Source organism: Falco punctatus (assembly GCF_963210335.1).
Source record: "Falco punctatus genome assembly, chromosome: 9".
In the NCBI taxonomy this organism is placed as follows: Eukaryota; Metazoa; Chordata; class Aves; order Falconiformes; family Falconidae; genus Falco; species Falco punctatus.
In genome coordinates, this window is record NC_137589.1 from 26,025,451 (window position 1) to 26,039,892 (window position 14,442).

The 14,442-nt window shown below is 36.4% G+C and overlaps 1 protein-coding gene across 1 annotated transcript in view; it reads left to right on the forward strand.

Moving 5' to 3' along the window:
- TNKS2 (tankyrase 2) overlaps positions 1–12,916 on the forward strand; it is a 32,913-nt gene extending 19,997 nt beyond the window's left edge. Inside the window, exons 19-27 of the mRNA XM_080401566.1 lie at positions 477–729; positions 1,339–1,421; positions 2,021–2,141; positions 4,616–4,713; positions 5,368–5,442; positions 6,489–6,594; positions 8,448–8,634; positions 10,224–10,380; positions 10,670–12,916. Of these exons, the coding sequence (XP_080257692.1) occupies positions 477–729; positions 1,339–1,421; positions 2,021–2,141; positions 4,616–4,713; positions 5,368–5,442; positions 6,489–6,594; positions 8,448–8,634; positions 10,224–10,380; positions 10,670–10,732 (1,143 nt within the window). The 3' untranslated portion in view covers positions 10,733–12,916. The remainder of the gene's footprint in view (positions 1–476; positions 730–1,338; positions 1,422–2,020; positions 2,142–4,615; positions 4,714–5,367; positions 5,443–6,488; positions 6,595–8,447; positions 8,635–10,223; positions 10,381–10,669) is intronic.
- Positions 12,917–14,442: the final 1,526 nt, after the last annotated feature.

The window sequence follows — 14,442 nt, forward strand, 5'->3', positions numbered from 1 at the left end:
CTTGTAATTTGATGCTTTTAATTCAGTACTTAGAGTTTGACTAAGACAAAAACTGTGGCAATAAAATGTAAGCAACCTTCGTAGCAGCATAAAGTTTTGGGGTGGTTGTTTTTTTTTTTCTAAGTATCATAATAAAATTCAAAGCTACACTCAGAGTAACTGTTCTGTTTCCTAAATTCTTGTTGCCAGTAGAAGCTTTTGTTTGTTTTTCTAGGAAGTGGATTCCGTTTAACTGTCCCCAGAGGTTTTAGGTTTTGTTTTTATTACAGTTTTTATTTATAAACATTTTATAGTTTCATGTATGCTGTTGGCACAAAAGGCCATTTGTAAACTGCATTGTAAAATGCATATGTTCCCAATATGCATTTATTCTATTTTGCATTATACTTAAGAGGTCTGGAAAAATGGTGATGCATTCTAAGAAAGAACATGTAAAAGTGTTCCTCTGTTTTAATAAGTTGTTTTCTGCTCTTTAGGCAGATGACGTCAGCGCATTATTGACAGCAGCAATGCCTCCCTCTGCATTACCAACTTGCTACAAACCTCAGGTTATAAGTATGTCCCAGACTACAGGTTCTACAGCTGATTCCCTGTCTTCTGTTCCATCCAGTCCATCCAGTCTGTCTGCTGCAAGTAGTCTTGACAACTTGTCTGGTAGTTTTTCTGAACTTTCTTCTGTTGTTGGTACAAACAGTGCAGAGGGAGCTGCTGTTCTGGAGAAAAAAGAAGGTGAGACGTTCTCAGTTACAAACGACTAATATTTTCTACCATATGGTAAAAAGAATACATAAATGTAAAGTTTCCCACACATGCACACAATTACTATGACATATGCAGTATCCCTGTTCCTTATGCTGGCAGTAACAAGAAACAGAAGTCTTGTATAAGATCTTAGTACTTTCCCTTTAGAGATTCTTTAAAATACTGCTTTTTTGGTGTACAGAACCAAGGTAAATTTTGTTTTAAAAGAGAAGTCAAATGAAATTCAGCTCCATACCAAACAGTATTTTACTACAAACTATTTTCTAAGAGGCTATTCTTAGATCAGATCTTGAAAAGGTTACTTCTATATGATGTTTTAGTTGTCAAAACACCTTCTGTTTGAACATGCATTTCTGGTAGCTAGTTGGTTATTTTGTGGAAGCACAAAGACTGCTTTTGGGGATGTGGAAATCTTACAGTACTAGGGTACATTAAGTAATAGTTGCCACTGGTTAGTAATTCCCCATCTTCAGAAGGCCAGGAATTTGTCTCTTCTTGTTGCCGCGGACAGTGTGAGATGTGTGTGCTTTACTTTATAATACAGGTATGAATGTTCATTTTGAGTTTTTCTTACAGTTTCAGGTGTAGATTTTAGCATAAATCAGTTTGTACGGAACCTTGGCCTTGAACATCTGATTGACATATTTGAGAGAGAACAGGTAAGCACTACATTTATTTCCACATACTCTGCTAGAAAGCAAGGAAATAAATACTGAGTGTTTAGAGTAATGTAATGAGACTTAAAATGAGCAAATTCAAAGTGAGTGGAATGAAGGAAAGGAAGGTAACTGGATTTTTTAAATTGATATATAATATAAATGCATGCTAAAATACAAGTATATATAAAAAACTGGGGGCAGTAATGTCTATATTGCTTTGAAAGTGTAGGTATGTTTTCTTTCAGTGGTATAAAAGGGTGGAGTAAATAAGTAGTCACTGTTGATTGGTAATTTCTGGTTTTGTTTCTGTTGGCTTGAATACATCTAGAAAATTGTATTTCTCAATCAGAAACATGACCCTTGCAAGCAATGCAAGTTACACAGTTGTAGTTCGTAGTGTATTCATTTGAAGACAAAAGTTTGAAGAAAACAACTGGGTAGAAGCAAAGGACACAAATAATAATGCTAAAGTCTCCAGTGTTCATGTTCTTTTCAGACTTTTTATCTCGGCTACTGTGAGATATATTTTCACTGTCATTGACAGCTGTTCTGGTCTGTTTACTGTGTTGTACAAAAAGAAGATGTTGCTTTCATTATAGATAACGCTGGATGTATTGGTTGAAATGGGACATAAAGAATTGAAGGAAATTGGAATTAATGCTTATGGCCATAGGCATAAAATCATTAAAGGAGTTGAAAGACTCATTTCTGGACAACAAGGTATATATTTGAGATTACGTAACACTGTCTTTATAGAATCCATTTTTGTGAATGTTAGATTATTCAAAATGGTGTCTCATTAGAAAGAACTGATAATTAAACTTGTCCTAGAAAATGACACTTCAAATTGTAAGAATGTCTTCTGACTTGAAACATGAGCGCTTTTATTTGTGCTGTGAATTACTGTGAATCTTGCCTTTCAGTTCTCTAATTTTTTTCTTTGTGCTCACTGTTCCATGTTTACTAGGTACAGTGCAAAATGATAGTGAGCTTTTTGTGATAGGATTTATCTACTTTGGAGTACTCTGGAGAGCAGGGCACATTCTCTATTGATGGGTTAGGGGCTGTGATGTCCTCTTCCATTGGGTTCTGCAGAAGAATACTATGTTTGCTCTCTCGGGAAGCTAGCTGAAAATCTTTTTTATGCTTTTCTTTAAAAATACAGTTGGTGTGCTTCCAGTGAAGCCAAATTAACATAATTGCTTTGTTTAACAGCTTCAACTTGTATTTAAAGTTTAAGCTAAGGCCTCTCTAGTTGTGCAGCACTGTTGATACCACCACAATTCTGGGAACAGTATGCTTCATTTAACTATGGCTGCATAAGAGACAAAAAAAAAAAAACAAAACAAACTTTTTTTTCCTCCTTGTCTCATTAAAACATCACTTATTATTGTTTTGATGTTTTTCATAGGGAGGTAATAAATTCATTAGAATTGGTAGGATTTTTTTCCATCTGGAGACACCATCTGCAAATTCTCATACTCAAATCTGCACTCCACAGTGATGAGATGATCACTATCCCAAGATTTAGATTATTTTTTGCTCCTTAAAACAGTATTAACCAACCCTTAAGATAATCCTTTTTCTAGTAACGAAGTGTTTAAGTAAATCTTTATCATTTTCTCTTAATTGTCAGATTTTTTTTGACAGATTCATTAAGTATTTTGAATAAAAGTTACTTCAAGGTGTCATTTCAGCCTCATGTCTTGTTTGAGCTCTTAAGTTTACACAACCAGTAGTCATATGCTGGTTTTGCCTTCCAAGTAGGCCTGAGGTATTTTTGAACATACGTATATTTGTACATATTTTAGTTAGTCTGTATATAGACAGGATGTCAAACATCGTAAATCCTTCACCATTCCCACCCCCATTCTTTCTAGGCCTTTTATGGCAAGATAGCAAGAGTCTGGCATTTTCATTTGTTACATTAACCACAAGCATAAATACTTAGAATGTTTCAACAGCTGATTTTTTTTTTTTTTTCGAGGGTGTGGTTTTGGGGTGGGGAGGATTGTTGTCTTTTGGTTGTTAGGTCAGCTTTCTATGTCATGCCCTTTTGGGCTCATACAGTCAAATATGGTTTTGTTGGTATTTTGACATCTTTTCCTGAACACAGTATAGCCATTTATTTCAAGGTTAGTCAGGCTTTTGTGAAAGAGCTTTATTGTGGTTCGTTCTTGCCGGAGTTTGCTGTTCCTGGACACTGTTACAGTTGCACACTGCTAATATGAGGCTCCTCACTGTGCATGAATATGTAGTTCCCCTTTTCCCCACATTATTCCTTTCTAGAGAATAATTAAGACAGACCCAGCATCTAACTGGTCACCTGCTAGTTGTCTGGGAAGGCCATGGACAGAAAGACACCTGATAGACAGTCTTTGTATTCTTATGTCCAGTAATTACATTACCATTTCTTGCCAGTTGTGATTAAAGTCTTTGTGTAAATTGACAATGGATTCTGATAAAATTCCAAGGGGTTTTTTTTGCATATTTGGAATGAATACTTAAAGGAAACTTCTCTATCCGTGTCAGGCTAGGCCTTTGAGGTTGCCGGATGATCTTAGTTCTTTTGTCAGCTCTTTCTGCACGACCATTGGAAAACACATTCCTACTGAATTAGCATTTCCAAGTCAGTTCTCTTGTTCATGATGCCATTGCCATCAGTAGTCATGGACCCTGTACTGGACAGGTTGCTCACTGTTTCACTGTCTAGACTTGAAATGAACTCATAGATAAGCAGTTGCTTGCTTAAACTTTCCCTGACATGTACGTTAAAATACCGAGCTAAGCACAGACAAATAGGTTACTGTGTCTGGAATGTTTATTCTTGTTAAGAGAATGATTGATCAATATCCAGACCCCACTGCTGTGCTTTTCATTTATATTACATGTATATTACATGTATGCATGGTAATGTATGGGGTAGGAGTTATAAACAGAGATGCTGAAAAAGTATTCTTGAAACTAATGAAATGATTTGAAGGAACGTACTTTGACATCTACAAAAATGTGTCTGATGGGAGGCAAATAAAGTAATTGGTAATCTCTGCCTTCTTTAGCTGCTAACCTCTTCATCTTGTAAACTAGGTTTTCAGAAAATGGTCCTTTTAAAAAGAAAAATCTCTTGCTGGTTAACATTCTAAATCTGCAGTCTTAAAGCAGTTTCTGAAGCTGTTGTGTTTTTATATTCACAGGACTTAACCCATACCTGACTCTAAATACTTCTGGTAGTGGAACTATTCTCATAGATCTTTCCACTGAAGATAAGGAATTTCAATCAGTAGAAGAAGAGGTATGCCTCTCAGTATTTTTGTAATTTTTACTGAAGAAGATGAAGTAGTATTGCTAGGCAATTTAATAGTGCAATAAACATCACTAAGCCTAATAAAAACTTGCATTAAGGGTACTTCAGATTTCAACTTTAATTGCACCATTTACAATCTGTGCTGGTGATGTCCGTAACTTTTCACTTAGGTTATTACAGTTTGTAGTATTTTTAAAACCTCTGCTCTATAGAAAAGCTCTTTCACATAATGTAACAAAATGTGTATTCTATGCTACCTGTTGCTTGTCTGTTATACACAGTTTTAAGTCACTTCTTCCGAAGTGTCATAATCACACAGGACAAAATTCTGAAGAAACAATATTCTAAATAGGTTAGTGACAATCTTTCTCAATTTGAAAACTTCACCATAGACTACTCAAGATATTTAAAAAAAAAAAAAATCATTAAACCTGTCCATGTGCATCCACAAAATTTGGCTTTACTTAACATACTGTCACTGCCTAAAAACTTCTTGTCTGATTTTTTTAGTTTATTTTTTTATTATTTTTTTATATTTTCTAAGACAAGAGTTGTTCTTTTGATTATTTGACTGAATGAAGGATATGTGTTTTGAATGTGTTCTGAAACAAAGTGATCCTTCTTAAAATACTCAATCTTCAGATGCAGAGTACTGTCCGAGAGCACAGAGACGGAGGGCATGCTGGTGGAGTGTTCAATAGATACAACATCTTAAAGGTAACTGTTGCATTTTTATGGTCGATGGTTACAGCTTTAGAGTTTGGTTGAAAATAAAAATGTCCACAAAATGTTCTGCGTTTGTTTGTTGAGTTCCATGATGCGATAAAATGTGCTGTTCTGTGACATAGAGGAAAAAGATTATCTTCCAGGGAAATTCAAAGAGTAAGATTATATGGAAAAACTGCTTATGGGTTCATAGTTGTTAAGAAATTTCATGAGAAATTGACATAGAAGGACCTCACAGAAAACTGCAGAAAGTTTTATAGGAAACAAAAGAAGGTTTCTGTTGAGGGAATGGCAGAGGAAAAAACATCAAGAAGTAAAAGCAAAGCTCTTGAAGCATGGAAGTAAGGGTACCTATTTTGGCTTGATATAATGCTAAAGAAGCTTAAAACACCAGGCAGTAGACAACCTTGCTTTAAATAATTTAGTGGAATTTTGGTTTGTATTCTTTTTTTTTTTTCACCCGGAAGAAATGGGTCATTTTCATTAAAATGATAAAGATTTTGATTTGCAAGTAAGTACTACGAAGTTTTATTGTGAATTGACGTTTTGGTTTCCCCAGTAGAACTGATATATCTACACACATAAGGTTTTGTCAATGTCCAGCATACCTCTGAAGAGAGTACATAATTTACTTTCTTGTAGAAGTGTTCTAAAAGTCTTCATGGAAGACACTTCTTAATTTACTAGATGATCTTTTTACTAGTGGTTTGGCATCAAGCTATGTTTGGAGTGATACTCAAGTAGAATTGTGACTAAACCTGCTAAATTTAAATCAAGGAGTATTGCTCAACAGATGTTTAAAATTAATTGATTCCTAATTAAGCATGTAATCATGATTTACTTGAGTTATGCTACAAGAGTCAGCTTCTGCAGGATAAGTTAGAGAATTTGTGTTCCATTGAGTTCTAAGGAAAATATTCTTGTTTAAGTGGCAGTTTAAATGTACTGCGGTGTAACTGCTAAGGTTAAACATCTGTCAAGTAAAGCAAATGGAAGGTTTCAGTTTCAGGGTGGAACTTACATATTGACTGTTTCAGATTCAGAAAGTGTGCAACAAAAAACTATGGGAAAGGTACACTCACAGGAGGAAAGAGGTCTCTGAAGAGAATCATAACCATGCTAATGAAAGGATGCTGTTTCATGGTGAGATACTGAAATACACCTTATGAACTCATTTCACCATCATAACTTCACCTTTACTGGAGGGCTTCTACTGGCTCAAAGTAAATTTTCTCAGCAGAAATAGGTTCTAGGTTTTGTGTAAGTTTTATACGAGCAAGTGTTTGTATATGTCACGATGGCATATATATTGCACTGCATCTTTCTTCTGAAATTTGCATGTCCTTGTCTCTGCCCAAAGAAGACTTCGGAGGTCTAAGTGAAGACATTTTAGCAATTATGAATGGAGATTAAGGAGTGGGCCTCCTCCTTGGTTAAGTTACTAGTTCTGTTAAGTTACTAATTCTGTTTTATCAGCTGTATGACCAAAATAATTAAGGGTCAAACTTTATTCTACTATGGGTTGTTTTGGGGTGGGATTTTTTTGTTTTCTTGTTTTTATAATTTGGTAAGTTCTTGTTAATCATTCCAGAAAAGATAGCTTATAACTAGCAAATTATAGCCAATTGAAAGCTCTCCTGTGCACAGGTACTTGTTTTTTCCTGATGAGCAAATAAAGCAAATTCACAGTACATCCTTACAATGAATGCTACATAGTTCCCAATGTAGTACACTACTGTTGGAAGCAGCCGTAACACTGTAATTAACTGCTTGCCCAAACTTGTAGATACCTAAATCCTGGGGTTTTGACTGTGGTCTGTACCTCTGTAAGAGGAAACGGCCTCTTAATGGAATAACCTGTCTTTAAAGGAAAATCTGAAATTAGTTAGATAATAACAGAACTATTCCTGCAACAAAACAATTAATGCTTTATGCGTTTCTATTTATTTTTTTAAACCTTTTCTTTTTCTAGCTTTTTTTAAGAATTAACATATGTCTTTAACCACATATGCCACTTGCAGAAGGTGAAGAGCAATCTTCTTGTCCTCATCTGGAATCTTCTGCTTCATAGAATCATTTAGGTTGAAAAAGACCTTTAAGATCATTAAGTCCAATTTGTAAACCCAACACTGCCAAGTCCACCACTAAACCATGTCCCTAAGCACCATGTCTCTTAAATACCTCAAAGGATGGGGTCTCAGCCACTTCCCTGGGCAGCCTGTTACAATGCTGGACAACCCCTTCAGTGAAGAATTTTTTCCTCATATCCAATCTACACCTCCCCTGGTGCAACTTGAAGCTGTTTCCTCTTGTCCTATCACTTTTTACCTGGGGAAAAGAAACCAACACCCATCTCATTATAGCCGCCTTTCAGGTAGTTCTAGAGAGTGATAAGGTCTCCCTGCAGCCTCCTTTTCTCCAAATTAAACAACCCCGGTTCCCTCAGCCATTCCTCATAGGACTTGTTCTATTATAAAAATCCTTCATAAAAAAACCCATGCTTTTTTTGAAATTTAATGGGTATCAAGTGTCTTGAGATGCAGAATGCAACTACTGTGAGCAGATTATTCTTTAAGGCCAAATTTTATGACCAGTGCAAATAAATAAAGGTTTACATTTATTGCTTTTTTAATGCAATCTGCTTAGTGCTAGGAGTAAGACAGAATTTGCGTAGTGATGCATTCAGTGAATCTTGGTTAGAATGAAGCCCTGCCAAAGGGAGTGCAGATTCACAGAGCCTTCTCTTGCAGCAAGACTTGTCTCAGATACTGTCCTTTATAAATCTTTGCTAAAATTGTACACTTTCCAGCTACTGTTCTTTCTTAATACCTCTAACAAATCAGCTGTGTAATTCTGAGGTTAGAATTTCTGGAGATTGATTTCCTTGTATGTGTAGAAAAATGTATAAAAAAAATTTGGGAATGGATGATTGAATTGTGACACACACAAAAATTTCTGTATACTGTATTTTCTATGTTTTACTTCCTTTCTCTTAGGCTCCCCATTTGTGAATGCAATCATTCACAAAGGCTTTGATGAGCGACATGCCTATATAGGCGGCATGTTTGGAGCTGGGATTTATTTTGCTGAAAATTCTTCCAAAAGCAATCAATATGTGTATGGAATTGGAGGTGGCACTGGATGTCCAGTTCACAAAGATAGATCTTGTTATGTTTGCCACAGGTAAGTTCTGCAAAAGAATCTGATTTTACATTTGTACATTGTGTTACAGACCATCAAGTAAGCAGAACCTCTCTCTAAAGAAATATTTGCTTGGTAACCAAACCTTCTCAGCACTCTATATGCTGGGCTTAAGAGACTTTCAGAAAACTTTGATGTTTAAGTCTTAACCTTTAACCATCTTCAGTGTGCTCAACCAAACCTTTGCCCTTAACTTACTGTAAAAGTCACTTAGGTAGCCAGAGAGTGAAGAGGATCCACTAGATCAGGGGTCCTCAAACTAGGCCTGTGGGCCGGATACGGCCCCCCGGGGTCCTCAATCCGGCCCCTGGTATTTACAGAACCCCCCCGCCCCCACCCACCCCCCACCGGGGGTGGGGGCGGGAGGAAACCAAGCAGCCGCAGATGGCTGCCTGCCACTTCATCCAAGCGCCTGGTTAAAAAGTTTGGGGACCCCGGCACTAGATGCTTCTGTGAAATGTGAGGGTTTAGTCCATTGCCTATTACAGAGAAAGGAGAAATTCAGCGATATTCAGATGCTGTACTTCTTTGAGGAGAACGTACTTTATAACAGTCAGCCCCCATGTCCCTTCTGCTTCACACTCTGAAATATAGATGTGGATTTGTGGAGACTCTACCACTAATTGAGTTCTTAAATCCACTTTCCTGCAGAACACCTTTTTTATCTTACTGACACCATCAGTTCAGAATAGAGTTATTCTTGCTTCACAGAGTTAATTGTGGTAGCGGCCATCATTTCAAATACGACAATGATTTGTGTGTTTCTGTGCATTATTTTTTTTTTTTGCATTGATATGACATAGATAAGGTCATTCTTCTAGTATCCTTCCTTGACCCTCTGCCCTTTTTCATATTGTTTACTCTTTTCTGACACTCTTAAATAGAATAATCATCCAGAGTTATAGAGGATGTCAGTCTTTTCATGCTTTCTGAGGTTTTGAAAAATTTGTCTTGTATGAAGAATTAGGAAAGAAAAAGTTTTGGCTGAGCAAAATGGTACATAACATCAGTCTACAAAAATGCTGAGATTCCATTGCTATTGCAGTAGTACATATGTAAAGAATTAAGTATCCTTGTTCTGTCTTTTTATAATGAAAACAACATAACATACTGACAAATGCTAGTATGAGGTATTTTGTGTTGACCTAGAGTTTGCACTTGGCCTTGATGCTGATTTGGCTGTTGGATATGAATCTAGTGTTAGAACACCAGTGAATTACATTGTTAGTATGAGTGATGGGGGGGAACACCCTCAGAAAACTTAAATAAATAGACCATGAAAAGGTAGTGACAATCTTTAAGTATGTTAGGCATGCTGTTTCTAGTAATTAAAATAAATATTTTTTGATGTTACTTCCAACCCTTTCCTCAGGCTAAAGAGCTTGTCCGAAGGGAGCATAACTTTTGTTGGTCAAAACAGAACTTTAGAATTTTGTGAACTACAAAAGAGAGACTGAAGTGGCTTTAAAGTTCTCTGTTCTCGTCAAGTAAAAGTTTAAAATTATTAAGATAATCTTTCTGGAACTTCACAAGCACTGTGTAATCATGGTCCTTTTTCCCTTTTAACACAGGCAATTGCTGTTTTGTCGTGTAACGCTGGGCAAGTCTTTCCTGCAGTTCAGTGCTATGAAAATGGCTCATTCTCCCCCCGGACATCATTCAGTTACTGGGCGACCCAGTGTAAATGGATTGGCACTGGCAGAATATGTAATTTACAGAGGGGAGCAGGTAAATAGCTTTTTGGTTTAGTTTTTCAGACTTGTTTTGAAGGCATGTAATGTGTTGGGTTTTTTTCTTACATTCAAGGTGCTAGGATGGACTTGCTTTTGTCTTAAAACAAACTCCAGCTGTGGTTGCAGGTGAAAGGATCCATGTTTCCTGAATGCTCCAGGCATTTACCTTTGACGTTTTGCCTTTTCTTCTTTGGCATAAATGCTTTTTTCCTCTCTCTAGCAAACACTCTGAATCTATCCAGAAAATGAAATCATAATAAAGAAAGTGTGTGTTGCTCTTTCAGGCTTATCCAGAATACTTGATTACTTACCAGATCATGAAACCTGAAGCTACCACTGAAGCTTAAGACAAATTACTTGTGGGAAACCATCAGACTTTGGATAGGAAGATACCAGTGGCTGCCATCCTGTTAATTACAATGAGTTGATAAAAAACTTTCATCTACAGGTGATGTGGTAGCAAATGTGAACAAAATACACCATATTTGACTTGATTAAAGCTTTAATAATGTACAGTATGTTTTTCTAAAATTTCAGAAATGTTCTCTTTTTCAGCACTTTAACAGATACCATTCCAGGCATAAACTGGGGTTTGGCTGTACTAAATTATAAACAAAAATTAACTTGAAACTATGGTTTTATACAATACTGCATTGAAATTTAGCAGAAATTGTAATCTCTATACAGGAACTCATTTTACTAATACTGTGTTCTTTAAAACACTGCATTTACACTGAAAACATTTTCATTTGTAAAACTGTAAATAAGAGCTTTTGTACTAGCCTGGTATTTATTTACATTGCTTTGTAATATAAGTGTTTTAGAACTGCAACCTTGTACAAAATGTTTTTTCCAGATGTTGGTTTGTTCATTTGTGTTTTCTCATGCACGATAGATTTGAAAAGCCAGTTTCTTTCAGGGTTTATCACTCTTTTGTGAGGGAGAAAGCAAATTTTATCTGAAGAGGTTTAGAGGTAGCCAACTTCAGACTGAATACGCAAATTTTTGTTCTGTGTTTTTATTTATGAAATATACATTCCTGAGAATGACGGGCTATGAAAATAGAACGTTCCAGCTGAATACTAAAGTGTTTTTCCACCTACTTTCTAGAGTTCCATATTTTATTTCTGTAAAATGTCTTCTGAAATTTTTTATTTAACTATAGGTATAGTTAACCTGTATCCTCACTTCAAGGCTAGTAGACCTTGTAAGTTACAGTTTTAGTAAATTATTTTCTTTGAATGTAGTTGGAAAATTAACCTCAAGGAGGTCTTTCTTGAGTTCCTCTTGCTTACATTTAAGCCAGGAAGTTAAATAGTTTATTCCTAATATGGGGGCAAACAACTGGCCTTTTTTATATGCTTATTTTGGTAAATTAATCTACCTGTTGGTGCCCTCAGGATATGAGTATTGCAAGGTGGAAATGTTAAAAATCATCCTATCGTCTCCTGTGTTTCTTCCATGTTAGCGCTCAAGCAGTAGTTGAAGCAGGTGCCTAGAAGCGTGCTTATCTGCAGTGCTTTTGGCTGAGTGGAACTGGTTGGGGTGCAAGGTTCTGCTCCCTGTGCTCAGCCAGCTGGGCAAGGAGTGTTGAAGTGGGATGAGCAGCTCTTCCGTAACAGCAGCTGCCTTTGGTAGCCCTGGTAAGTCTGCTTGGATGGGGGAAGAGTACAAAAGGTACAACCCTCCATTCGAGTCTCATTCAGGGTTCCTGAATGCACCGGTCAGTTCAGTCAGCCCTATCATACCTCTCTTGTGTATTTTGTTTCTCTTCCATCTGCGGTTTTTACCTACATATTTCAAAAATATGTAAATACAAATTATAGTTCATTTGGGGTTAAAGTGGTTAGGAGTATATTTTAGTTGTTTTCTATTTCTACATACAGGAAATTGTCCCAGAAGACAATTTATTTGCAGGGCATGTTATCATACCATGGTTATAAATGTAGTAACTGGTCAAGATAATGAAATTGTCTTGCTGATGTGGTGGTTATGTGATTATGCTCTATGTAAAAATGTATTGAACCTTACCCAGTTATGTGGGGAATCTGAAGAGTAGGATTGCATAACTCTTGCAGAAAGTAATACTGGCTACGAATAAACAAGGCTTTGATTTTTAGGTATTTCTCCCAGCATGTTGCCTGTTCCTTAGGTATAGTAATGCTGGAATTGGTGTTCATGCAAAATCTGTTAAGTATGTTTAAAACTTTTTTGTTATTGCTAAAATGCTTCATTCTCTATGAATGATCACTTAATGTCTTGTAAAATATTGTGGTATGATAGCATTTTAAGTGGTACCACAACGCTGGTTTTGTCTGTTTGGGGATTTTTGAGCTGTTTTTTTGCATGACATACCTTGCACTCTGAAGATGGAAGCTGTAATGATTTGATAATACTGACTATTGAGATGAACCTTTAATCTTTTGTGCAATTAGTTCTGCTTTACTCATCTTGAAGTGTCTTTACATGTACTGTATGACATTCCATATCCATTTAACACTAAATAAATTTAATTCACTGGTTTTCTAGTAGCATGGGAGTAATTGCAGATGTAGTACATCAACCCATTGTTTTAAATGCACGCATGCACAATAATATAACAAACTACATCATTAGAGGAAACATTAATTGCTTTAAATAGAAAAGCTTTTAATGTGGATTAAAAACTGTAAATACTGTGGAAACTTGTAGTTTGGTACATGGCTAACAAACAGCTCTAGCTATCACTGAAAATATTTTAATAATAAATCCAGAAGTAAGCTTTGATTTATGTATTTAAAGCTCCACTATATGGTCCAAAACTGAAAAAGAAAACTGCCTTACGTTGGTTTTGTAAAATGAAGAGTAACCTGAAAAGTCTTACCTTTCAGGTAACTGCATAGGTTTGATACATACATGAGAAACAACAGAAGTGCTGCTTAGATCAATTGTAGTATTGCAGTAAGGAAATAATTTTATTTCGGTAGGACCCACGTGTATGGTAGGAGGTTTCCAAAACCAGACTTGTATAGTATAGAAGATTTAAATAGAAACGAGCACTAGAGGGCAGGAAAGCAAATGTTTAGTAAGATCAAGGATAATAAAAATCATTAAAGTATCTTGGGACTACAATTTCCCATAAAGTTGCTTCTGAAAATTCCACCTATCTGGGGTTGTAAAAAATCAAAATTAACTTTCATTTTGCATTATTTTTTTTTAAACTAAGCAATTAGTATAAAAATAAGTGCTGCAACTAAGCAAACTGAAAACGTTAGGGTTTCTTCTTAAAAACTTTAGTCATAACTTAGACCTTAGTTCTTAGAAATTAGTAATTTAACCAGACTCTTCTGCCGTATATAACTTAAAAACTTAAGATTATCTGTACAGTGTATGTTCAAGAGGTATCTGGGCACTAATTTTTAATGGAAGTAACTGTGTATAAAAGGAATTGTTGCCTTTTCTACCATGAACTTGCTTGTTAAACACCCCGCTGTGTGTGTACATGACTACACACACACTTGCTCACTCTCACTCCATTTACCAAGAAGCTGAGGAAAAGTTAAAGTGACTTTTCCAGCAGAGCACCATTGTCAGTTAGGGTGCTGCAGCCTAGGAGCCATTTCCCTTTCTCCTGCCTACCACCTGAACTTAATGTAATGAAACAGTTTTTTCTCTTTTGCCAGAAACAACAACAGAATCCCATGGGTGGCTTGCCTTCTGCCTTCCAGTAAAAAAAAAAAAAAAGGTTTGATTTGTACTCTCTAATGCAACAACAGAGCAAAGACTGCTTTCTCACCTTCAGTGAACTGGAAAATCAGACTGAGGTCTGCCCCTCTGTGGTTCTTGGAGCTGTGCTTTTCCTGCACCCGCTGAAGTTGCAGGAGGAGGTAGAGGTAGTGTCAGCAAGGGAAGCGCTATAGCTGAGCAGGTAGAGGGAGGCGTGTGCCTCTTTTTGCCCCTTTCCAGCAAGCATAAGCAGTGGTATGGCTGAGAGTATCAGAAGGGTTTCTTCCCTCTGCCTGTGGCTCACTAGATCAGAAAAAGCTGCAGGCAGCCAGAACAGAATGCAAGTTAAAAA